The sequence below is a fragment of the Diorhabda carinulata genome, chromosome X (genome assembly GCF_026250575.1).
Source record: "Diorhabda carinulata isolate Delta chromosome X, icDioCari1.1, whole genome shotgun sequence".
Classification (NCBI taxonomy): Eukaryota; Metazoa; Arthropoda; class Insecta; order Coleoptera; family Chrysomelidae; genus Diorhabda; species Diorhabda carinulata.
The window spans coordinates 60,242,875-60,270,210 of NC_079472.1; the positions used below are offsets into that span (position 1 = coordinate 60,242,875).

Here is a 27,336-nt window from a genome sequence, read left to right on the forward strand (position 1 = left end):
TATAACAATTTCTTCATATATTATTCCTAAAAACAATTTTAAAGTTTCTCGATTGAGATAGGATTACCCACTAATTTTATTATCAAAATAATTTTATTATATTTATATACTAGCCATTAACAAATGTGTTTATAATTATAAAACAATTTTAATAAAAATAAAAAATATTAGCAGTGCTCTCTACAGGTAGATAGCTGAAGTATATTATAAAAAACAGTTACAATTATAATTAATTCACAAATAGAAATTTAGTTGTTAGCGTTTTCTTTTTTTTTTCAGAAGAGGGCAGGATAGTCTTCATGTCAGTTAAACCAATCCACGGATAGATAATATATGACTAATGAAAAATATAACTAAACTAATTAATTTAGTCATTATGAAATTGAATCAATTATCTATTTCGATGTTTTTTTTCTTACAGGAAAGGGTTAGGTCAAAAGTAATTATATCAATAATAGCTTACGAGACTGCTAAAAGGGTGATAAGATGAATTAATCAGATTCATAAAACACTAAGTAAAAAATAAATATAATAATCTTGTTGAAAATTTTGATTTTTCAGTATTTATTATTTTTTAGAAATAAGAAATGACGTATTGTTAATTCTGTGTTATTAGTTTTAAGACACCGACAACGGTATTTTAGTCACGGTCTTCATTACATGCCTTTTGTCATTCTCAATTGTGTCAATAATGTCAGTTTGATATGTCAAGAGTAGAGTAATTTTTGCACGACCGTTTCATATAAGTAGAATGAATTAAAATCAGCGCTATTAGTGAAAAGTTGTAATTCTTATGATAAATTTTGCATTTATAAACGTCCAATGATATCAATAAGTGGTTAGGAGAAAATTTCTTCTTGTAAGTACATCCATACTGCTCGTCTTTAAATTAGCATCTCATTCATTTATATCTGTATTCCAAGAATTGCGCCGTAAACTGTGAATAAATAATGTATTGCCGGCAATGATAAAGAAAACTGTATTTAATACAGTGATACTTTCTTCAATTTACGTACTAATATTATCTAGGAGCGGTCTTGTGTTTGTGGTTTAATCTGATGAGGTGAGGCGGTATATCTGTAGACCAGTCGATAAACATTTTTAGGTTAAATTCCGTCAATTATTGAAGGGTAGTACAATTTGTATACAATATCCGGGTATTTAAGTAAATTAGTCACAACGTTATTATAAAATATGAAATTAGGTAATTGATTTTCATCTCAATTACCTGCATATACTCGTAAAATATAAATCGCTTTCAACTTTTCAACGACTTTTTTAATGGTCTGGTATCACATATTTTCCTTTCATTTAAAATAAGGTAATGTTATGAAATTACTATTTTAATAGTGAAAAAGTTCTACGTCTTAGGAAAAAAATCGTTTATGATATTTGAAGGAGCTTTATAAAGTATTAGTAAGTATACATTCTGTGATCCGAATATTAAGATGAGAATTTATAATTTAAATATTGGAAACAATGAAATGAAACTATTTACTAAAGTCCAATACATGATTGCAATCAACAAGCAAATAGTTTATTATGCAGAAATCTCTTTGTAATGTTTGACAAGGAAGAGTTTATGTTTTAGCCAAAATATCTTTTATGAAGTTTTTTTATTTAAAATCCTTTTTTAATTTGGGTTTTTCTCATTAGCATCCATATGTGGAATATCCAAAATAATTGTATATTGTAGAATATTGAGAACAACCATTGAATTTAGAAAAAAAAATACTTTAAAAGGAACAAGGAATCAAATTTTAGCTTAGATTTTTTTGTAAATTTGAAGATATTGATCAACCATGCTTAGTATACTTATGTCTTTAAATGCAAATATGGAAATAAGTGAAATATTTTGAAAAAAATAACTTTGTTAGGTTTATTTTGTATAATTTAATTGTTGCATTTTATAAGATAATTTTTATGATGATTCCGATCAAAAAGGTTGTTGTTGTGAAAGGGGAGTCGAAGAATATTAAATTTTTACCCTCAACTAGTATTAATTAATCAGAATTCCAGTTGAGACATCAGACATATTGTAAAATACAATCCACTAAACGAACCAACGCAACCAAACTTTTTATACACATTTTATAATCAACGGATGAAACTTAACATTGTCCAAAATTTCCAGTTTATAATCTGCAATCTTTAAAAGTTTGACAAAATTTCAAATATGTATGATTATCTTGAACTGCAGGCTGAATTCGGAATAATTGGAGTAATTTTCATGTTTTTATTGTTTTTTTAAACATGACGGTACGAATAGCAGCGTGGACGCCATTTTGTACTGTCGCGTACAAAAGTCAACACGTACGTCCGGCCTCACTTCAGTGAGCAGAGAATTAACTGATTGCAATTAAAAAAAGGCATGGATAAAATGATTAAAAAGTTAATGTGAAGGATGGACGAGGGGATGAATAAAGACATAAAAAGAAAGCAGAATATATCTTTGCGTTGTCTTGGTTAAAGAATTAAAATCAATTCATCTATACTATAACATGGATGCCAAAATGGAGGTCGTGGGAGTTTGGAAAAAATACAAACATATGTCTAATAGCTATGCTCCTAATTATCCAGGATATTTTACCAGACTCACTCTGGAATAATTAATTGCAGCAATTAATTCATCACCAAGTATTTATGACGAGAACAGTAACGCTGAAGATATAATTTACATTGATTTTTTTTCTATATTGTCCGCTACAAACACGCCTCGAAAAGTTGCGTATCTGCCACACGTCCGCGGCGTGTTCGCGACGAATTCGTTGCGCGCCTGTTCGCAAATCGTTGATATTTTGAAATCTATAGTTAGTTTTTAATTATGAGAGCAAAAGATTAGCTTTCAGAGGTTCCTATGTTCATTTTTAAAAGCAAAAAAACCATTTACAAACCGTTTCAAGGGATGGATCATTTATTGTATAATATTTACGTAACTTTTCTTCGCTTTCTCTAATTGTTATTCGGTTTAAAAATTAATTAAATTCGAATTTCTTCTTTAGCTTAGTCCTTAAATGTTTTTATATGTTTTCTTGAAGATTTTAGATCTTTTGAAGTGATTTTCGTAAATAAAATACCTGAAATTAGAAGAAATGATTATTAAAAAAATTCTCCTTTCTTCATTTTTACCAAACACCAAATGTAGTTTTCTTTATCAACATCCGAAAGGTATGAAACTGCTCTTATATCATTTTTAAACATACTAGTTTGTATATTTAAATTACACGTGTGTCAATTTCATACTTGTAGATATTTATATTTATCACTTGAAACTATTGGTGATGTTGGTATCTTTTTTATTTTTTTGTGTCACATTCTTTTCATAGTTGTCTTTACATATTACTTGTTTGTTGTTCAGTGTATTGAAGCGAAATTATTTTTATTAAACTTAACGACAGTTGTCGTCTAGTTATTTTTTTCTTTAAAATTACGATGTTTATTCAGCAGTCACTCACTTTTTTATGTATATAAAAACGGAAATTATAATTCAAAACATTAATCCTTAGAGCTCCAATTAATTTTCCTCATCCTCTTGACAGAATTCAATCATTTTCTTCTAAGAAGGCTACAACTCAAAGTTTGATCATAGGACACAGTTAATTTGACAAATTTCTTGCTCTGTGTCAATTTTTGTGCACTTTCTTCTCTCCCTAAACGAATTCAATCATTTTTCTTGTAAGATTACAACTTGACGTTTGATCACAAAAGACAGTCGCTCAAATTCAAAGCTGAAGATGAGTTTGTGGCGTATGTGTCACCGAACGAATCCGCTAGGGTTTAACAACAGTTGCACAACGGTTTCCTCAGTTAAATGCGACTATTGTTTTCATAATTTGATGATCAAAAACCGGCCTATTTAAATAAGGAGAGGGAAGTTACAAAATGCACTCTTATCATTGGGCATTTTCTGTAGTTGAGTGTTTGGTTTATGTTAAAACTGACAAGTTTATTTAATGTTTACATTTCCCAGTGAAGTAGACAGTTTATTGTTGTACGGAATTGGTGTATTTTTATAATATATGACTGTTATGGAAACCAAAAGGTATGTTTTGTTGAAATTATTTCGAATTAATAGAAATATAAAAATTTTTAAATTTATAATACAAAAAACAGTTTATTCGAATGTTACTGCTTAGACACTACTTTTGAGATAGACAAAATAATTCGATATGGCTTTATTCTTTTTCGAAATATTCTCCATTGAGATCAATACACTTTGCATTCCGATTGGGGTACCTCCACAACATGTGATTTGAATGGATCAACCTCAATTAGATGATTTAACTGTTCGAAAACGTTTTTGTTTGAACTGACGTGAAAGAGTTCGCCTTGTCGTGGTGGAGAATAATTCGTCTTCTGCGATTGGTTTCCCTGATATATTCGAACACTTTTGGTAAACAAATGCTGATGTGCCATTCAGAACTGACCGTTCCTTGTTCCTCTAATGGAACGGTGCCAACAGTTCCAGTTTTTCCCAAAAAACCACCATTTGCTTCCAAGTGCTTCGTGTGCAAACAACTTTAGTTCAATTTGGCTCGACTTGAAAGACCCATATCGTCGATTGCTGTTTAGTTTAGGTTCATATGCATAGATCCATGATTCGTCGCCTGTCACCATTTTTTGAAACATCGCTGAATTTCTTTGCACCAATCGACACGAGCTTTTTTTCGACAAATGTTCATGCAAAATTGATTGTATGCTAGTGGAGCTAATGCCCAAGTATGCCTCAATCTTACGGTATGTCACATGACGATCTTGCAATATCAGTTTATGCACAACATCGATGGTTTCTGGCACAACAGCCGATTTTGGATGACCGTTTCGAAATTCATCCTGTATCCAAGTGCGACCTCGATTGAATTCGGAAAATCAGCTCGAGTTTTTGTGATTTAATTCCATTTTTTTGACCAAGATAAACGTTTCAAGTATCTTTAAACAAATCATGACAACATACATCAGATTTGACATATTCATATCAGTGTTGCCATATATTAAAACTTAAGTAGCAACTCTTGTACAAAAGTTGCTATTTCACTCCTACCCTCATAAAAAGAACTTACACAATTGTTATTTAAAAGTGAAATCATAGAAAAACGATTTTTTGAACAACTAAACTTACTATTATATCAAATATTTGTCGTAGTTCGCGCTCTTTACCACTCCTTCACCGGATGTGGCCACAAATTATCCATCTGCTCTAGAACTCTCATTGTATTAACTACTTATCTATGATCCATCCTTATAGAATGAAGTTTGAAACTTTTTCTTCTTCAAACACTGTAAATTTTTTGTTAAAAAAAATTGAAAGGGTGAAACTATGCTACAATATTAAATTTGAATAACACTGATAATTGAGTAGTTGACGAAGGAAGCCAATCGGAAAATTTTGATAAAAAACGAAGTCCAAAGCAAGGATCCCACTATCAACAGTGCTCTTCAACCTTTTACTAGAAATTACTACTGAGAAGTGATGGCATACGAACCTAGAAGATGATTTACAACAATAAAACACACACCCTTGCCTACGAAGATGCTGTAATACGAAAAAAAATCTAGAAAAAGTGTTTAGAATCTTTGGAAAGAAAGCAAAAGACTATGGGCTACGTATAGGAAAACAAAAGACCAAATATATCGAGATGGGAAGGGATTTCAATAACTTCGATGAATTGAAAGTGATTTGATAAAGTCCAGGAGTTCGAAAATCTGGGATTGATAGTGACAAACGAAGGAGATAACACCAGCGAAATCGACAGAAGACTATCGAGTGGGAACAAAACGTTTGGAGCCCCAGGAGGATTATTAATATCAAAATACAGAGCTGTATGGCACTGGGTATTGGACCATTAACAAAAAAAAGAAAATAAAATGAACCTATGGGAGAGAAAGGTACTAAGAAGGATTTTCGGAAGAGAGTAGTAGCTCAACGAGTTCCCAAGACTTGGAGTCGTTATACTACTTTCCGTAATTCATTTTTGGGTACCTCACGACAGTTCTCTATTCCTAGATCTTTTCTACATGCTTCTATCTACTTTTTTCGTGGAGAAAGGTACTTAGAAGGATTTTCGAAAGAGAGTAGAAGCTAAACGAGTTTCCAAGCATTGGAGTCGTTATACTACTTTCCGTAATTCATTTTTGGGTGCCTCACGCCAGTTCTCTATTCCTAGATCTTTTCTACATGCCTCTATCTACTTTTTTCGTGGAGAAAGGTACTTAGAAGGATTTTCGAAAGAGAGTAGAAGCTAAACGAGTTTCCAAGCATTGGAGTCGTTATACTACTTTCCGTAATTCATTTTTGGGTGCCTCACGCCAGTTCTCTATTCCTAGAACTTTTCTGCATGCTTCTATCCATTTTTTTCGACGACCCCCTTTTTTCCTTTTCGTTCCATCTCAGCTTAATAAGGATCTTTTCACCCAAATATTTTATCCATTCCCCATCCAATAAAGCCCTTTGAGCTCTAAGTTCTTCTTCACTCGTTTTGCTCCTTATATTCATAGATTGAGATTTTTATTAGCATTAAGCAGTTAGCTTGTTCGGTTGAAATATCTACTTCACGTAATTTTATTTGCCACTTCTGAAGTATGATTACTACAGTAAATGCTGATTTCAACGTTCAGCAACATATTTCGACTGTTCAAAGCAGATAACTACTTGAAAATCACTGCACGTGACACGGATTTCTGGATAACTTTTACATTTTCTTCGTTTTTGAGGTATGATGTTGTATTGGGGTTTACCTCCTGGGTCATATAAATTGTGCTATTTCCGAATCAAATTTTTTGTCAGTATATGTAGGTAAAGTTTTAATCAGTTACATTGATCCGAATTTTCCAATTGATTTATTGTGATAAGATAAAAAATATTGTTTAAATTCTACGGCAAAATTAGTATCAAAAAAACATTTTTGTTTCCTGTTTCCTGTTTTTCATCAGTTAAAAACCATTGAATGCTTATCTAGGATGTTGATATATTTATTGTGTAGAATTCTAATCAGTAATTACAAAATGTCATTTGATTTAAGAACAAAATTGAGTATAAAATTTTATTTAACAATAATTAAAAATGATATTTTTGTCATTAAGAATGATGATGATGATGAAAAAGTACGTATGCGCCAAAGTTTAACATTATCAGATTTCAGCCTGAAGCCTATTCGAATGCGATGTCTACCGTGTCTGTAGACAAACCAGTGTAGCCGTGTCCTTTGATTGTATAGGGGTTGTTTTATTGTTTTGCCATATTAATCAATATTTTTCAACATTTTGTATTCCAAATATTTTCAATCTATGCTTATAGTATTGCGGAGCTTCATAGTCTACTTTTATGAATAAGAAAGTAATAAAATGATGAAGCATTCGTAAACCATAGACGAATCACCTCTTTTATTATTTTTTCACCTAATAAGAAAAAGAGAGTCTGAGGCAGGCCCCAAGTAGGGTCGCCATGCTGGACAAAATCCTCCCGAACGTAGGAAGCCCCAGGTGCTATTCCTATACATCTGTTGGTCGAGGAAAGAACAACAGAGAAAGACACCTTCCTGAAGTACGAAAAACAATAAGAATGGAAATGATGAATGAATGGCAGAGAATGTGGCATAGTGAGACAAGGACGAAAATACTGATTGGTGACGTTAGATTATGGGAAAACTGTGGATCCAGAAGGACTAACTGCTATATTACCCAGTTGCTCACAAACAACGGGAGTTTTGGAGTTTTTAAACGTTCAGGCAAAAGAGAAAACAAGAGCTGTAAGTATTGGGGATACGAAAGATGCAAAACACACCGTGCTCCGATGTATGAGGTTTCAGAATGCAAGAGCAAGACTCAGTGTACTGTTAAATGGATTGATGATTGAGCCAGTTGTAAGGACGCATATGTATTCGATTGTAGAAATTGTAGAAATTATGTGAGGCAAGGATATTGATGAGAAGAGAAAATGAACGAGAACAGAGTAATTGGGAAAAAATAACTTGATTCCTGCGTTAGATAGCTACTGTTATTGTACGTTAACAACAATAATATTTTTTCACTCAAATATGTCGAACTTTGTTCCCGAAAAAGTGTTTTTGCGGAGAGTTCTTCTTCATTACTTTAATATGAAGAAAAATACTGCCGAAAGTCATCGTATTTTCGTGGAAGTTTATGGTGAACATGCTTTAGCTGAGCGAACGTTGCAAAAATGGTTTGCACCATTTAAAAGTGCCGATTTTGGCTTGGAAGACGATGAACGTCCTGGGCAGCCAAAAAAGTTTGAAGATGAAGAACTGGAAGTATTACTCTATGAAGACAAGAAGAGATCGCAGAATTTTTCGGTGTCACTCAAGTAGTCATTTCAAAACGTTTAAAAGCAGCTGGATATATTCAAAAGCAAGAATATTGGGTTCCACATTAACTCGTTTTGTATTTCCGAAATGATGCTGGAACGCCATAGAAGGAAGTCATTTTTGCATCGGATTGTTACTGGTGATGAAAACTGGATACATTACGACAACCACAAGCTCAAAAAATCATATGTGAAATCCGGCTAACTAGCCAATTTAACGGCAAAGCCGAATATCCATGGCGCGAAGGTAATGCTCTTTATTTGGTGGGATTAGAAGGGTGTGCGGTATTATGAGCTGCTCAATCCGTGTGAAACCATCAACGTTTGAAGAGAGCAGTAGCCGAAAAACGACTGGAATATGCGACCAGACACGAGCCAATTATTTTCTATCAACGCTCGGCCCCACGTTCCTATTAAGAACTATTTGGATAACAGTGGATGGAAAGTTTCACCTCACCCGCCTTATAGCCCAGACCTTGCCTCTTCTGACTACCATTTGTTCCGGTCGATGCAGAACGCTCTCACTGGAATGCGGTTCACATCAGAGCAAGAAATCAAAAATTGGCTTGATTCATTCTTGGCTGCCAAGTTTTTTGGGATGGGATCCACAAATTGCCAGAAAGATGAGAAAAGGTCATAGCTTCAGATGGGCAATACTTTGAATAATACTATTGCACATGTTTTTCTTAAATAAACTTTCAAATTTTGAAAAAAACCGCACGGTATTAAGTTATAGACAACAATATATATAAAAAATAGTAATAAATACATAAATAACGCAAACAGCCACAAACCATGGGTTAAAAACGGTCAGAGGTGGAAGTTTTTAACTGTAGGCCCTCAGACGGTAGCCTCAAAGAGACGGAAAGATCGTTCAGGCTTATCCAGAAGGGAACGTAATATCTCAGGATAAATCCACAACTAGGGACAACCTCCCTAGGTCTTCATGAAGATTTCCCCCAACCCAAAAAGGTGCATTTATAAAAATTTTAGGAAATTTCACATTATTCTGTAATAATACTTAAAATGACCGTACAAGTTTTGGTTTAGTAAATAGGTTTTATTACTCTCTCGCGCATGAAAATAGACTATAATCAGTTTATTTATTTATTAGAAGTTTTTTATATGCTTGAAAATCATCTGTATCTGGTAAATTATTAATCCTAGATAATCCTATTAGGTCATTTTATGATTTGAGCAAGTTTTGTTGTTATTTAAAAAACATAGATTCAAGGAATAGGAATTTAAACAAGCCTAGTCGCGGAAAATTCGGAAAATTATTAGTGAGTGCGTTGAATAATATTACGGCCTCGAAAATAGTAAATGATTAGATCAACCACTACAAAAACCTCAAAGAGAAGGGAACTTTCTGCTATATTATTTATATTGTAATCAATTTCTGAATACGCCATCATTGTTGCCCTTCCTAAAATTTACGTCACCATTGCCCTTCCTTGAGCGATCGCGTGCGTAGAATCGACATTGAAGATTAGCTTCACTGTTAAAACAATTTAAGACTTGTAGGGGGCCGCTACCGTCCAGCCTAAACTCGAATTACTTATTAATAGGTTTAACGTGGATAGACGTTTCGTCTTGCACTATATATTTTTTTATATCCGGTATATATATTGAAGAATCAATATATATACCACGAGCAGCAAGCGAATGAATAATAACCATCATACCAAGGGTGGGTAACTTTTAAGCGCGGGCCAAAATGAAATTTTAAAAATGTCTTTCGGGCGCTGTGCACACGCGATTGTCTTGGGTGAAGTTTTTTCCCTGTCCAAAAAATTTTTTGACCAAAACACGTTAAGATAGTGTTTTCTCATCAAGACGACGCACTTTCTCACACTTCGATGATCGCCATGACCAAAATTCAAGAATTACACTTCGAAATTTTGACATTTAAACCCTTAAACCTTGAAGTTTCACTTGCGGAAAACCGTATTTAGAACCAGCTCTAGTCCCCCAGTCCACAGGCCCATATTTGCTTAATCTCATGTAAACAGTAGGATCTTTGGGCTATAACACCTCAATTCTTGGGGATCAGTAGCTAGCCTGTTTGACTCAAAGTTTTTTATGTAAGAAGAAAACACCTCCTACACTCGAGTGGTGTCTGCCGTGTGGAGAGGCCTGTGGATATTAATCTTGAACTTATGTAGGTTGTAGTGTTCGGAAAAGACGTGCCTTGGTAACCAAAATACGTTAAGTGTTTGACATTTGAAGCCTTAAACCTTGAAGTTTCACTTGCGGAAAACCTTATTTAGAACCAGCTCTAATCTCCCAGTCCACAGGTCCATATGTGATTAATCTCAATATTCATGTAAACAGTAGGATCTTTGGGCTATAACCTCAATTCTTCGAGATCAGTAGCAGGCTTGTTTGGCTCAAAGTTTTTTTATGTAAAGCGAAAATACCTCCTTCACTCGAGTGGTGCCTGCCGTGTGAAGATGCCTGTGGATATTAATCTTGAACTTCTGTAGGTTGTAGTGTTCGGAAAAGACGTGCCTTGATGACCAAAACATGTTAAGTGTTTGACATTTGAAGCCTTAAATCTTGCAGTTTCACTTGCGGAAAACCGTATTTAGAACCAGCTCTAGTCTCCCAGTCCACAGGCCCATATGTGATTAATCTTAATATTCATGTAAACAGTAGGATCTTTGGGTAATATCCTCAATTCTTCGGGATCAATAGCTGGCCTGTTTGACTCAAAGTTTTTTTATGTAAAATGAAAACACCTCCCACACTCGAGTTGTGCCTGCCGTGTGAAGATGCCTGTGGATATTAATCTTGAACTTCTGTAGGTTGTAGTGTTCGGAAAAGACGTGCCTTGGTGACCAAAACATGTTAAGTGTTTGACATTTAAACCCTTAAACCTTGAAGTTTCACTTGCGGAAAAGCGTATTTATAACAATTTCTAGTCCCCCAGTCCACAGGCCCATATGTGATTAATCTCAATATTCATGTAAACAGTAGGATCTTTGGGCTATAACCTCAATTCTTCGAGATCAGTAGCAGGCTTGTTTGGCTCAAAGTTTTTTTATATAAAATGAAAACACCTCCTACACTCGAGTGGTGCCTGCCTTGTGGAGATGCCTGTGGATATTAATTTTGAACTTCTGTAAGTTGTAGTTGGACTTTTTCAAAACGAGGAGTCCCGATAAATCGACGTTCTAAGCGAACTCGTCTGCCTATCGAGTATGTCTTATAAATACTGCTTTAGGTGGGATTATATTTGACAACTCGCAAGAGTGATGGTAAAAATAGTCAGATCGACGACCTTTCTGTAGCTACCTAATTTGTGTAAGCTTCTAGTCAATTCTTGAGTCGCCCATAAGTCGAATTACTCTCTTCTGTATTGAATCTACCACGTTAAGGATCTGCTTGAGAGCCTTGTAGAATATTAGAAGATGTTGCGTGAAGTTTTTGTGAAGCTGCCTTGGCTAAATCGGTCAAATGACTATGCCAGGACATATTGCTTCCAATCTCAACATTCAACAAGCGAATTTGCGATGATGGTGATATTTTATGTCCATACAGAACCAAATTCTGAGCTGCAGTAACCAGCCTTTTTTGTAAAAATAGCAGCCTGGGTCTTTACTGCATTAAATCAATCGGTATTGAAGGTGGTTATCTGTTGGTGCCTACGGATTTAGGTAGTATCCGAGTTTATTGGGACGGTTCATCATTGATGTACAGGAGGAAGAAAGTCGGTGATAAGATGCATCATTGGGGAACACCAGGGTTGACTTCAAACCTTTCTGGATGGAACGGTCTTTGAGATAAATACTGAGCCAGCCGAAAAGTGAGGACGACAAACCGTACGATCTTGATTTATTTGAAAGGTTGTCATGCCAGTGCTGATTTTTTGGCTCAAAGTTCGCTGTTTTAAGTCTTCTTTTGACTGTTCAGCTACTCCTCGCGTTGTGGTGTTCACTTGAGTCGATTGTTTTGCTTACGAAACTATTTATCTCCATTACAATCTAAATAAATAATATTTTTTTTATTGATGGCGAAAGGACTTTCTCGAAAAATTACAAGATAATTTAAAAGTTGTAGGTAGTTGATTCCGATTATATTCACGTTGTGATAAGAAAAAACTTGAAATTGGATATACATACCACCTTGAGAATTAGTTTTACAATTTGATTTCCTTAAATTATTATCAAGGAAATCCCGTTGACGTCACTAGTTACTGTTTTAAGTTTATCTTATATACGTTTTGATTTTAAATAATGGGTGTTCCATATGTTTTTAATTCTCATTTTGAATATGAATTGAATTATATGGATGTGACCGATACGGGGTCCATAAGTCGGAAAATTTATTCCATTTACGTGCCCACACGACAATTCCAATTCAACTAACTCTTCATTAATCGTGCAATATTATCGGCACTCACTATATAGTCAGTTTATCTTTCGTATCAAACCACTACTACTTAAATCATTGGTTCCCAAATTTTTTTGTGTCACAGATCACTTTCAAAATTCTGCTACAAGTACAAATTTTCAAAAAAAGTTAAATCTATCTATAGAAATTTGCGTTGTGGTCGAGTTAATTGTTTCCAATTAAATTTTAATTGATTGTGTTGTGAGTGGATATCAAAAAAGTTACTCCGTCCAACTTTACATTTATTTAGAAACTGCCCAATCGACAATCTATTAAAAATCACCAAACACACCAAACAATCACATGTCTATAACGCATAGATTAATCCAAAATTAAAATTAAGTTTTAAGCCAATCAAAGCTTGTGGAACGTTTAAGTTCCTCCCTATCGAGCGGTCGAGAGAACCATAAAAGTATTTAGCTGCTGCCGCATTTATGAATTTTTCGTTATAGACATGTGATTGTTTGGTGATTTTTTTTCGCTTTTCGCATGCGTACGTTTTAAAACACCCGATATATTATATTTTCTTTAATTTCTTATTTCTTAGACCGTTTGATATGTTTGTTTCTAATTGATTTTAGGTCTGTTCTGTTTTAAAATTAGTTTTTGTAAATAATTTTTCAGAAGAAGACGTTTCAACTTTTATTTAAGTCTTAAGACATAAGTCTTACAATATCAAGGACATTTAGAAGCATATTATATTTATTCAAATATATAAGTTAGTACACTGGTCGACAAAAACATTTTTTTAGTAACACAAGAATGAATATACAAATACGAAAATATGAAAAAAATAATTATAACACGTAAGGTTTAAGTTATTCATTGGTGAAATATTTAATATTTATTAAAAAAATAATTGAAAAATATTGAAAAGTGGTACGTGTTAGATATTTTTGTTATAATTTATTGCTTGATCGATTGACAGCAAATTATCAATATTTGGCTTGAGTTTTGTGAGGAATAATCTCAAATCTCCTTGTTCTGTGATATTCCATCTGCTCCTTTTTTTCTTAATAACTTTGTAACGGTACTAAAACTTTTTTCGTCAAGATATGACGAGAGAAACGCGATCAGAAGCTTTTGCACAATTCCCCAATCCTTGGTGGTATTTCCATCGACAAAATATCTGATTTTAAAATCGTCTTGCAGGACAGTCAAATGTTGAAAGTATTTCTAAATATCTTCATCGAGGCTTTCTACCTGCGACAAGTTTGAAATCTGTGAAAACTCGCGCCGACCAATATTTTCCTTTATAAACCTCAATTTACCAAAAAAAGCTGAAATTATACACTGTTTTCATTGAGTTTTCGAACAAATACGTCAAACACACAATGTATGTTTTAGAGTTGATCAGGTTTTCTTCGAAATCACTTTCCAGAAACTCTAAAACTTAAATAAATCAAATCCTGACAAACATGCACCTTTCGACAACCAGCGTATGTAACAGGAAGTCTTCATAATTTTCATCGCACAATTGTGCAAATAAGCGCGTATTCAATTCATTGCTTCTTATTTTGTTAACTGCATCAACCAAAAATTGGAGCGATTCGTGCAATTATCACACAAACAAATTCTTATGACGTTTATGAAGTACCAACTTTCAAAAGACTGTGTGTAAAATTCAATGACATGAAGTTAAACGTGATCGTATAGACACCGATGATGGTGAACGTCAATTGTCTAATTGAGGTGGTTACATCTAATCGTAAATTGAAATTTCGTGAGATATTCGAGGCCGTGAAAAATGAAAAATCTTTTCTCAAAGTGGGTGCTGCGTTTACTGACAGTCGATCAAAAACAACAACGTGTTGATGAATCAAAACTGTATTTGGCCATATTTACACGTAATAAATCAAGTTTTTGCTTCTATATGTGACAATGGATGTAATATTGATCCATCACTTCATTCCGGAATTAAAACGATCATGATCTGAGTGGACTGCAGTCGGTGAACCACGTTCGATGCATCCAAAGGCTCAACAGTCAGCTAGGAAGGTTATGACTTCGGTATTTTGCGATGCGCATATAATATTGTTAATCGAATATCTCCAAAAGGAGGGACAATCAATGGCGAATACTATATAGAGTTGTTGGATCGTTTGAATGCAAAAATCAAGAAAAAACGGCCTCACTATTTCACGAAGACAATGCTCCGATTCACATGTCGATGGCAACGTTGGTTAAATTGAACGAATTTCTTCCTCATCCACCGTATAGACCAGATCTGGTCCCCAGTGCTATTCTCACTATGCTCACCGGTAAGCAATTGTTGAAACTGTAAGTGAAAGTATATATTGTTTGAGATTACATTGATGAATAAAATCGATTTTTGGTAAAATAATATGTTTTTCTTAGTTAGTCACACGATATTTTGAGAACGGTCGATGGAGCGAAAATTTTGTATAGGGCAAAAAAATTAATAAATTCCTCAAGATTTCGAATGGCATAATCATAAATATGTAATAAGTTTGTGATTTTGACATAAAATGACAAGATATATCGAAGCACGTAGCTCAGAATTGAATTCCTCGCCAAAAAATATAAAAATATATGAGTGTGCAAAATTTCGCCTTTATTGAAGCCTCTATTGACTAGACTAAAAGTAAATAGATACTTTTTTATGAGTAGAGCAATTCCTACGAGTGAAAAAAAGAGTTATTTTACTCACGAGTTTCATACAAAATTTTTTCTAAGTCCGTAGACTTAAAAAAATGAGACAAAACTTTTATCAATTTTTATTTTGTAATAGTAGTACAACTGTGAGCATTATTAATTTGATTACTAATTACTATTGGTACTTGAATCGGCAACATTTAACGATTTTAAAGAAATAACATCTTCTAAAGTTATATTAGTACTTATTGGATTGTTGGTAGGATCGTGAACATTTACAATGTTGCTTCAAGTTGAACTAGTTGTTTCCTGTGGAATCCATTTTGTTTTTTATTAAATCGTCTACGTAACCCTCCGCAACCGTGTTGGATTTCCACCCTTCTTGAATTGAATTATATCACCACCGGAATCACACGCTTTTTGACCGATTCAGAAATTACATTCTTTATAAATGCAAATGAATGAAAAAAAATTCGGACGGACTTAGAAAAAATAAATTATTACATGTGATTCTTTATTGGAGCATCTGTTTTTTTTTCAAGATCTGTTTATACTTTAAAACGTTTGCCGATAACGCCGGTTGCTAAATTTAGCAAATTTTTATTGCAATTATTACGAGTACGCCACGGATCAATATACTCGACAAGCACATGTTCGATTGTTGCCTTTTAATTTGTTTTTGACTGATTTATAGTCTGTACGATATATTCGACTATGTTTGTAAAGTACAGAGATGGGCACAGGGAGTCTATAATGACAATTTTTAGTAGTTTATTCACGATTAAAGACTTCCTGTTTTTCACTGTGAATATCATAATTGAACTTTGTACAAAAGGTATAAAAATTTTCGCTTTTATATTCCTTATTAATTGAAAATTAACCACATGGTTTAAAGTGTAAATGCTGTAGGAACATTAGAATATAGAAAAAATGGACATAATTATTTATATACACAATTATAATTTAGTGAAAGAGAGGATGAAGAATTTCTGGTGTTAGCTAAACGGTTGAATTTATTTTCGTGTCTAAACAGGTTAAGTTTGATTGAACAGACATATTCATTATCTATAGTCTATTTCGGAAAGGTATAGAGTAATAAACTAGGGAATTTCGTCCAGTTCAACTCAATTCCGGTGTTTGCCATAGGTGTAGGTCTTGAAATATTAAAATTTCAAGTAATTAGGAAAAGTATGTTTTTGTCAATATCGTTTTCGTTACGTTTTGCGTTTAACGGGCACCGTTTAACCTTCTGTTAGTGCCTCTGCCTAATTCCAACCCTATTTCAGATTCGGCGTTCCTTTTTACGAGTATCCTACTGGCACGCATTTGGCACACTATTTTCAGTGTTTGTGAATGGATAACAATAGACTAAACCCATAAATTGACCCCAATCCGGGTAGTACTATCTGCACTCGATAATAAAAAAAGGATTTTACAATAAAATCAATGCCAAAATATGAAAGTGGCTTAAATAAATAGTCCTATTAGGAAAAAAATGATTTAACTTGCTACAACTGAATATTAAATTATAAAATGTAAATAGACTGATCAATATCTTGAAACTTTTTTTTTGCCCAGAAGTAGGGTGGAAGCTAATGCCTTCCTCACAACGAGCGGGTGCAAATGCTGTGAGTTTGTGTGGGACTCTCACCCACTAAACCACCCTCCTCAATCCTCGGGAGTGTCGTACGCCGGGAGGACAACAAATTGTCATTGCATCAGCGTACAACACTTAATCCTTTGGATTTTTGAGCCGTTTCTTAGCTTCACTCCTCTCCACCAGTCCGTCAAGACGGCACAAGAAGAGAGAGCCACTCCACCAACTTCAAGGTCTTACAGCTCCCAGGAGTGGAATAGCTTGAAACTGCTTTATTTTGTGTTCTCGTGCACCTAGCGCCCTAAAAAATTTTTTTATTCAAAGTGTGGAACACTGTCTGGTCCTCTTAACCCATTAGCGCCCAGTGTACTCGAATGGGTACACCTAAATTATCTCGATTTCATAAAAAGACATAAAAACATTGTTCACTAGTGTTATTTTAATAGAACTGTGGCAGCAATAATTTCGAATTAATTAAATTTGGCTGCGAATATATTTACCGCGCTTATACGTATTGCTGATGTAATTAGAGGTGAGTTGATATTATACACTACAGCCGACATTGAATAAATTTTTATAGGTTATGTATCAATAATATGGTTATATTTGTAAAAAGTCCCGGTGTATTCATTTGAGTACATTGCAACTAGCTTTTTTTATGGTAAAAGATTCAAAACCTTGCTTCTGCAGTTGAACAAGCAAATAATGCTAATTTGGAAGTTGATGTCGTTATAATTCCGCTAGAAGTGGAAGAATTTGGTGAAGACGATTTATTAGCTGCAGATCTGCCAGCAGATATTCCAGGCGAGGTAGAAATTGATCTCGATGGGTCCGATTTTGAAGACGAAGATATGGCCTGCCACTGACGGAACTTCAAAATGTGCAACCAACTAATTCAACCGAAAATTTGGATAGTATGCCTCTGTTAGAGAGATGTCATCTTCTAAAGGGGAATCCTAATTGGACGCAAGTACCTACAGTATTAGACAGCACAGATGGAGCCGAAGTTCGGTTAGAACAACTTCGACCAGATCTAAGAGGGCTGAATGCCGTACAGATTTTCGAAAAACTATTTGATGACGAAGTGGTCCAACATATTGTCGACCAAACCAACATTTATGCGGCATCTAAGAACAATCATAAAAGCGCCTTTATTGGAATCTTGATGAGGATGCTGGAGTTCCATTTATTTCAAATGCAATTAGTCGAAACAGATTTACAGAAATAAAAAAACATTTACATTTAGCAGATACTGGATACTGACGACAAAATGTACAAAAATCGGCCATTTATGAACATTCTCAACTCAAAATTTCAACAAAGGGGAATTTTTCATAAATTCTTGTCTATAGACGAAGCAATGATTAAATATTATGGTCATCACTCTGAGAAACAATTTATAAGAGGTAAACCTGTTCGTTTCGGATACAAGGACTGGATGTTGTGTAGCTCGGATGGATTTTGTTATTCATTCGATACCTATTGTGGAGCTAAACCGTCATCTGTTCAAGCACCAACTAAAATTAAAACCTCGCTTCCACTAGGTTCACGAGTGGTCCTTGATTTTGCGAAAATGATGTCCTATTTTTCGACAATTATTTTGCAAGCCATGATCTTAGAAAGATTGGAATACGAGCTACTGAGAAAGAAATCAACTTCTATTTGTTAGATGGAATGATAAAAGTGCAGTAACGATGGCTACAAACTATGATTCAGTCGAACCTTTAGCACAAGTAAAGAGATGGTCTTCGAAAAGGAAGGAGAAAATTTCAGTGCCTCAACCGCAACTTTTTAAAAACTACAACCACCGCATGGGCGGTGTTGATCTGTTGGACCAAAGAGTCAATAATTACAGAATCGCCATACAAAGAAGATCTGCATCTAATAGACCTTCTGCTTCATTACCAATAAGTATTTTGGATCCGATCCGATTGGGCATTTCCCTAAAAAAATTGAGAACCAGCTCAGATGTCGTCAGTATCATATGAGGGCTAGTAATGTGACTCGAGAGTGTTTCAAAATATTTCATTCTTAGTTCTTGTTTTACAGTGTTATAATAATTGACATTATTTATCCCATTTGGGTACATATTTTTTTTTCGGAAGCATAAACAAAAAATAATAATTTTATTGCAAGTACAAGTTTGAAGAGGACATTTTTAGGTAAATAAAACCTAATTTAATATTTGTTTTCTGCTGGTGGGCACTAATGGGTTAACCAAAAATTATGTTTACCGAAAAGCTTTGATCTTCATTCACATAAAAAATTAACAAAATGAAAATTCGATCAAGTAGCTTCAAACAGTTTCAAGTTTCAATCAGATCTGTCATTTGTTAAAGATGTTCGATTTTTTTTCATTCAAAAACCAAAATAAATGTAATTTCATACCGTTTAATAAAATAGCATTAAGAAGATAAAAAATTACGAACAAAAAAAATTGTTATTTAATGTATCAACAATAACATTCAGGTAGAAAGACTGGCCCGAAAAGGGAAATCCTATCGCAGGGTTCCTGTAGGTAGTCTGAGAAGAGTATGACTTTAGACCTTTAACAACAGTAAGCAATTTTTTGTTTGTTGGGTCTTTTTCACGATCGTTGACAGGAATAGGAATATTTTTTTTTGGACGACGCCATTTTAAAGTTGTTCGTTCTGTATTCATTTATAAACCGAAAGTTGCGTTTTGAGTGTTCCATGTAGTGAAAGTGACAGTTCCTTAATGTGACTCTAGCCACTTCAATGTTGACAGTTGACAGTTTCACTTCGAAGATTTTGCATAACCTCAAATTTTTAATTTTCTGAAATCATTTGTTTTATCTAAATTAATGAATAACGATGAATAATGATGAAAAAGAAAACATCAGCGATGAAGAGTTACTCGAATCTACGACGCATAAGATCCAAAACTTTTCCAATTACACCGAGGAAAAAAAAAATAAATAATAGAGAATTATAAACATTTTATTTCTAATTTTTTCTGGTGACACCACTTCATAAAGAGCTCGAACTGTTTTTCGTACCTTGTATCAGATTTATCCGGAAACAAATTCAAAACGGCCGCATTGGTTTCTTCGGTGAGACCAGGCGGCGTGGATTCGAGTAATTCTTCATTGCTGAAGTTTTCTTTTTCATCATCATTCATTGTTAATAATTAATTTGGATAAAACAAATGATTTCAGAAAATTAAAAATTTAAGGTTATGTAAAATCATCGAAGTGAAACTGTCAACATTGAAGTATCTAGAGTTACTTTTAAGGTTAAAGTTGTGTACTCCAGAGCGTCCCGAAAGTGTTTTGCAGTCACTTTCACTACATGGAATACCCAAAACGCAACTCTCCGTATGTAAATGAACACAGAACGAACAACTGTCAGATGGCGTCGTCTAAAAATAACTATTACAGACGTAAATGCTAAAATTTAAGCTTTGTTACTACTACTATTTGTTATCTTAACTTCTCAAATAATTCTGCTGTTATATCTTCATTATAATCAACTGCACACTTTTTAATTTTTTGAGCTGATATTAATATAGCATTTGCTTTATTTACAACGTGTACTTTTATAAAGCTTTTCAATTTAGAACATGGCCAATTAAAACGGCATTTTTTACTATTGTCTACCCAACCGAAATCCACTAAACCGTGACTGTCAAAATATGTTTCATTTAGATAAATTATGTGTCCATTAGAACTGCGGTAGTCTTTTATCTAACGAAAATAATCTTATCGGCATCGAACTATCCTTGACGATTCGGATTTTTGTGTTTAAAACCACATGCTGACAAAACTTGGCGCAATTGAGTTGTGGAATTTATATTTGTGCTCCTCGTGGTAAATATAACACTTGCTTTCATTTCAGGTGATACAGTAAGTTACGAAGTTCACCCTGAACACTACAACAAACTGGAGGGGCATAAGGTGCCTTTGCTATTGGTTACAGGCGAACAAGGCGCGCGGTTAGCTCCGTCCAGTTCCAGTCCAGATATGGATGATGGAGGAAAACGACAGGCTACTAGGTTAGATATCTCGAATCGAAAGATATTGCAAAAAAAAGTGACTCCGTTTCTAGAATGGGTATAGTCTATTTTTATTGCCGAAAGAGTGATAAAACTCCAAAACTTTCCTAACATTTTCATAAATGTATCAGAGCTAATACAAATTTTTGGTCTTTTATTGGTTTGGACTGGTTAAAAATCGTGTGTATTAAAGATTACATATCCGTATCATAAGATCTATAAATACCTGTTTGCCAATATAAGTTGGGGATTTATTTTTGTCCATTTTTTCCTCTCCACCAATCCGGGGACTCACATTTTGTTCAGATCATTTGTAACTTGACTTTTATGTCTTACTCTTGGCCATCGTATTCGTTACGATTTTATAAATATGAGTTTTCATAGTTAATTGTGACTCCCAAGTATTTAAAATTGTTAATTCCTTGAATATATATTTCCCTATAGCTATAGTCGTTTTGTTGATAGTATCAACTACATTACTGTAGATACAATAAATTTAAACAGTGATATTTTTCAAAAAGAAAATTACTTCAACTTCAACCCTGTATATTTCTTACTAATATGAAACTGGAGGAATCCAATATAAACAGTCATTTAAACACGCGTTTTCTCACTTGATTCGTGTAAAAAATAAATCGATATCTCAACCGGTTTCGAAAATACAGAATTTTTTATACAAGCAAGTCATTTTTTTTTTTGATTTTTAAATGTTTTGACAGAACAGAAAAAAATACACCTTAATGACGAAAATATGTGAATGACCATGAATTATCATGTGTTTTTGTCCAAAAAATCCAAAAATCATATAAGTTTCTAAGTTTCCGGGTCAAATATATCGTTTTGAATCCATTTTTCATGTATTTTCCTCACTTTTTCGCCTATAATAACTTTTTTTTCCCAACAATTGATATATTTTTCGAACTCCTTGTTTCAAAAAACCGCATTATACTAAAATTTAACAGAATCTGAAACTAGTTTTTCTCTATTTTCAAAGCAAAATGGTCCCCTTTCAAATACGAGATTTTGTTTCATAATTCCTAACTTTATGTTATATAACTTGCTTTGAATGATCACGAAAACGTTTTTGTATTTCACCTATGATAGTTTCAATGTTTTCCTTCGGATTTTCTCATATTACAACGTTGCCATTCCATAACTGTAGATACTATAAATTTATTTAATGATATGTTTGAAAAAAAAAATACTTCAACTTTAACCCTATATATTCCTAACAAATATTAAACTGAGGAAATCCAATATAAACAGCCATTTAGAAACGCGTTTTCTCACTTGATTCGTGTAAAAAATAAATCGATATCTCAACCGGTTTGGAAAATACAGAATTTTTTATACAAGCAAGTCATTTTTTTTTTTGATTTTTAAATGTTTTGACAGAACAGAAAAAAATACACCTTAATGACGAAAATATGTGAATGACCATGAATTATCATGTGTTTTTGTCCAAAAAATCCAAAAATCATATAAGTTTCTAAGTTTCCGGGTCAAATATATCGTTTTGAATCCATTTTTCATGTATTTTCCTCACTTTTTCGCCTATAATAACTTTTTTTTCCCAACAATTGATATATTTTTCGAACTCCTTGTTTCAAAAAACCGCATTATACTAAAATTTAACAGAATCTGAAACTAGTTTTTCTCTATTTTCAAAGCAAAATGGTCCCCTTTCAAATACGAGATTTTGTTTCATAATTCCTAACTTTATGTTATATAACTTGCTTTGAATGATCACGAAAACGTTTTTGTATTTTACCTATGATAGTTTCAATGTTTTCCTTTGGATTTTCTCATATTACAACGTTGCCATTCCATAACTGTAGATACTATAAATTTATTTAATGATATGTTTGAAAAAAAAATACTTCAACTTTAACCCTATATATTCCTAACAAATATTAAACTGAGGAAATCCAATATAAACAGCCATTTAGAAACGCGTTTTCTCACTTGATTCGTGTAAAAAATAAATCGATATCTCAACCGGTTTCGAAAATACAGAATTTTTTATACAAGCAAGTCATTTTTTTTTTATTTTTGAATGTTTTGACAGAACAGAAAAAAATACACCTTAATGACGAAAATATGTGAATGACCATGAATTAACATGTGTTTTTGCCCAAACAATCCAAAAATCATATTACTTTCCGGATCAAATGTATCGTTTTCAAGAAAATCCATTTTTCATAACTCTTCCTCAATTTTCCGCCAATTTAAATTTTTTACCTAACAATTCCTGCCAAGGAGGTTTTCCCGATGGTATTAATTTTCACGGGAGATGATTCATGGGTGGGAAAATTTACTGTAAAACAGGTAAGTCAACTTAATATATTTTAATTTACTTTCAGTCTCTAAAGACGATAACTTGGTTATCGAATCGTGCGTCAGACAGTTCCAACTTAGTTCCTTCAAGCAATGTTTTTCATACCTAGTGTAAAAATGAAACATAATAGAAATAAAATGTATATTTTTACCTTCAGCAGGTTAATTAACTGAAAATAGAAATGTTATTTCACATAACTGTCTACTAAAAGAAATGATACGCCTATGGATTACGGATGCTTTATCATTTTATTACTCTCTCAAGCATAAAAATTGACTATAAAGCACTAATGACATTTGTAAAGCTCGCGATTTTTTTTCGACCTGTACTTTTGAATCAATTTTGAAAATGAGCAAGTAAGACAGAAATTCAAATGAGTATCAACTTCCGTCCTTCGATTTTAGCGTTAGTAATCGATACAGAAATTTCTTTCGTTATAGGGTGTTTAAGAAAAGTGCTCCGAACGGAAAAATCACGGTTTATTTAGGTAAAAGGGACTTTGTGGATCACATATCACACGTAGATCCCATAGATGGTGTGGTATTAGTAGATCCCGAATACATCAAAGACAGAAAAGTATTTGGACATGTACTTGCTGCTTTTAGGTATGTATTTTTTACACAAGCTTTTATTAGCCTCACCTTTATGTCAGCTTGTGTGTTCGTAACTCTCCTTTGTGGCTTATTATTGTTAGTATATCCCACCACTTTAATAGGTACGGGTAAGACGTCAACCTCCGGATTCTTAGGTCGTGGGTTCAAATCTCGTTCCCGCAGCAAGAAAAAATTTGTTTTTTCATCATTTTTTTTAATTATCACTGCAAAATTTATTTTTATATTGAAACAATTTTTAGAACTGTATACCCCCCGTTGGAGACTTCCTATACTTTCTCTACTAATGAATAGAACTTTATTTTTGACAATAAATCGAAGTAAAAAGTGGAAAATATTTTTTTCTAAAAAATAACCCTAAAACAATAATTAATGAAAAATATTAGTCTTAATGTGAAAAAAGCGTGGGCCGTTTTGTTCCATATTTATCTGACATTAAAACTTATTTTTAACTTTGTAGTTTGATTTGCTCTAAAAACTTGATTTTTGTTTTTTTTAAACTATATCTTTAATTTGTCAGTTTCAAATGTTATAAAAACGTGTTTTTGGTTTTTTTTTTGTATTTATTTTGAATAATCCACAGAATTTTATTATTATTATATAATTTAATTGAGAAATTACGTCAAAAATACACCTCTAATGTTATTTGAATCTGAATTTTAAGAAAGGTAACTCATATATTTTTGAAATAATCCATCCATTGCTTGTATTGGAAATATAAACAGCGACACCTACACTCGTAAGTGAAAAATCGACTCTAGTCACACGCTCACGTTCAAAAGTTTCTAGCAAAAAAATTTGTAGCTTCAATTTTATTGGTAACGAAAAAATATCGAACAAAAGGAATCTTGAACAATAAAACAGTAAAAATTAATCAATATTTAGTGTTTCCTACCTTACCCCTAATAATAGCTACCAATCGCTTCTTCGTGGATCGAATAAGTTTCTGTACTCGATCTTTTTCGATGCTACATTCCATGTTATTCCCTTCGCTCCATCTCCAGTTTCAATAAAAACAAACTCAGGTTTTGCTTCCCGTTCGAACCACCCAGGAATATCGTTAAAAACCCACTCTTACTTTTATACAACATTGCGTGTATCTGTATCCAGGTCCTTTGTAGACTCGTCCTCTTCCATCGCTTCCATGCAAGCGCAATCTGCTTTCGTCTGAGAAGAGAACGGAGCCCCAGTTCAATTAACGTCTTCTCTGGATGGGCTTGGGTTAATTTGAGGCTAAGTCTACTTCTGATTGTCCAGCAATTCCTCGCATTTCTCTAGCTGGGCTTGGGTTAATTTGAGTCCAGTAGTTAGCTAAGTCTACTTCTCATTGTCCAGTAATTCCTCGCATTTCTCTGGCTGGGTTTGCGTTAATTTGAGTCCAGTAGGTAGCTAAGTCTACTTCTGACTGTCCAGTAATTCCTCGCATTTCTCTGGCTGGGTTTGCGTTAATTTGAGTCCAGTACGTAGCTAAGTCTACTTCTGATTGTCCAGCAATTCCTCCCATTTTTCTGGCTGGGCTTGGGTTAATTTGAGTCCAGTAGCTAGCTAAGTCTACTTCTGATTGTCCAGTAATTCCTCGCATTTTTTGGCCGGGCTTGGGTTAATTTGAGTCCAGTAGGTAGCTAAGTCTACTTCTGACTGTCCAGCAATTCCTCGCATTTCTCTGGCTGGGTTTGCGTTAATTTGAGTCCAGTAGGTAGCTAAGTCTACTTCTGATTGTTCAGCAATTCCTCGCATTTCTCTGGCTGGGCTTGGGTTAATTTGGGGTCCGAGCAGCTATTCACTGGTTAAAGAAGTCCAAACTGAGAAAGTAGCGAAAAGGGGAGGAGACTTCGGCAATTCGTACAAAACATCGAGGTCAGATTGGAAAAACTTCAACTTAACGCCAGGACTCATACACTGCCTTAGTGGTCAAGGACCATATCCGAAGTACTTGAAAAACCGCAGAAAACTTGCATCAACGACGAACTAAGGTTCATTCAACCCTTTACCCTTAAGATTTTACTAAGAAAAATTCAATTTCGTGTTCAGGTTTTATGCCAATGACACTTAAGATTGCGGTGGTGTCGCTTGAGTCAATTTTATATATTATATTACGTACAATGTAATGGATTCTGCTCTTTTTCTTCTTTTCGTTACAGTTACTTTTATTTTTAAATTAAATTATTTTAATTACAGGTATGGTAGAGAAGACCTCGATGTTTTGGGCTTAACATTTCGTAAAGATCTGTACTTAGCTGCCGAACAAATTTACCCTCAAATAAACTCAACTCAAATTAAACGACCTCTTACAAGACTGCAGGAACGATTAATTAAAAAATTGGGATCAAACGCTTACCCTTTTTATTTTGAATTACCCCCACACTGTCCCGCCTCCGTAACACTTCAACCTGCTCCAGGAGACACCGGCAAACCTTGTGGCATCGATTATGAATTGAAAGCATTTGTAGGCGATAGTCAAGATGATAAACCTCATAAGAGAAATTCCGTTAGGCTTGCCATACGAAAAATTATGTACGCGCCGAATAAACAAGGTAAATAATAAATATTTTTTAAATATATTTTTATAAAATAAAAATGCTTTTTCAGGAGAACAACCGTCCGTAGAAGTGAGCAAAGAATTTATGATGAGCCCCAATAAACTATATCTAGAAGCATCCCTCGATAAAAAATTATATCATCACGGTGAAAATATAGCTGTCAATGTGCACATAGCAAATAATTCCAATCGCACAGTTAAAAAGATTAAAGTTTCCGTTAGACAGTTTGCAGACATATGTCTGTTTTCAACAGCTCAATATAAATGCACCGTTGCAGAAATAGAAAGCGAAGAGGGATGTCCTATAGGTAAATATTAACATTCAACAATCAGTAAACGCAGTTTCTGAAGGGAAAAGCAAACTCAAAAGGTTAAAAAACCTTATATTACACTCGAGTAGTTCAAGTGGTGCCTACTGTGCCTTGTTAACTGATTCCACAGACTTAAACTTCTCCAAAGAAGTCTGGACGTCTGCAGACGAACTCGGTGCTTATGAGCCACGTCTCCCTGTCGACTAGGTCTTGGAAATACTGCCCTAGATGAGATTATGTTAGACAGCTCGAAAGTGTATCTACTGTGGTAGTATCGGTAAAACAAAGTCAAGTCAGCGACCTTTCTTTTATGCCCCAAGCTGTCCCAAGTTTCCTTCAGGTCGCTTATAAATCGAATTGCTCTCTTCTGTATTGTGTCGAGCTCCACTCTAAATCTGGACCTTGTAGAGAATCAGAAGCTGTAGTGTTTTGGTCTTAAAGAGAGCTCCGAGTTTTCATGAAACTGTCTTACCTAATTCTGAGTCTTTTATGCATTAAACCCGATCAAATTGATTCCATCCCAATCCAGAAAGTTTTAAAGATAGGTATTGATGGTGGTGATCTGTTGCTGCCTACAGATTTGGGTGTTGACCGA

General features: G+C 33.9%; 1 protein-coding gene across 2 annotated transcripts in view; it reads left to right on the forward strand.

Annotated features, from left to right (window-relative positions):
• Positions 1 to 672: 672 nt before the first annotated feature.
• LOC130900374 (beta-arrestin-1) overlaps positions 673 to 27,336 on the forward strand; it is a 29,525-nt gene continuing 2,861 nt past the window's right edge. The window contains exons 1-5 of one of the 2 annotated variants that reach the window (XM_057810927.1): positions 673 to 859; positions 20,786 to 20,942; positions 23,721 to 23,885; positions 26,070 to 26,425; positions 26,481 to 26,738. In XM_057810927.1, the coding sequence (XP_057666910.1) occupies positions 20,911 to 20,942; positions 23,721 to 23,885; positions 26,070 to 26,425; positions 26,481 to 26,738 (811 nt within the window). In that variant the 5' untranslated portion in view covers positions 673 to 859; positions 20,786 to 20,910. Of the gene's footprint in view, positions 860 to 3,889; positions 4,043 to 20,785; positions 20,943 to 23,720; positions 23,886 to 26,069; positions 26,426 to 26,480; positions 26,739 to 27,336 lie in introns of those variants that run through there. The other variant, XM_057810926.1, reaches the window with a different exon arrangement.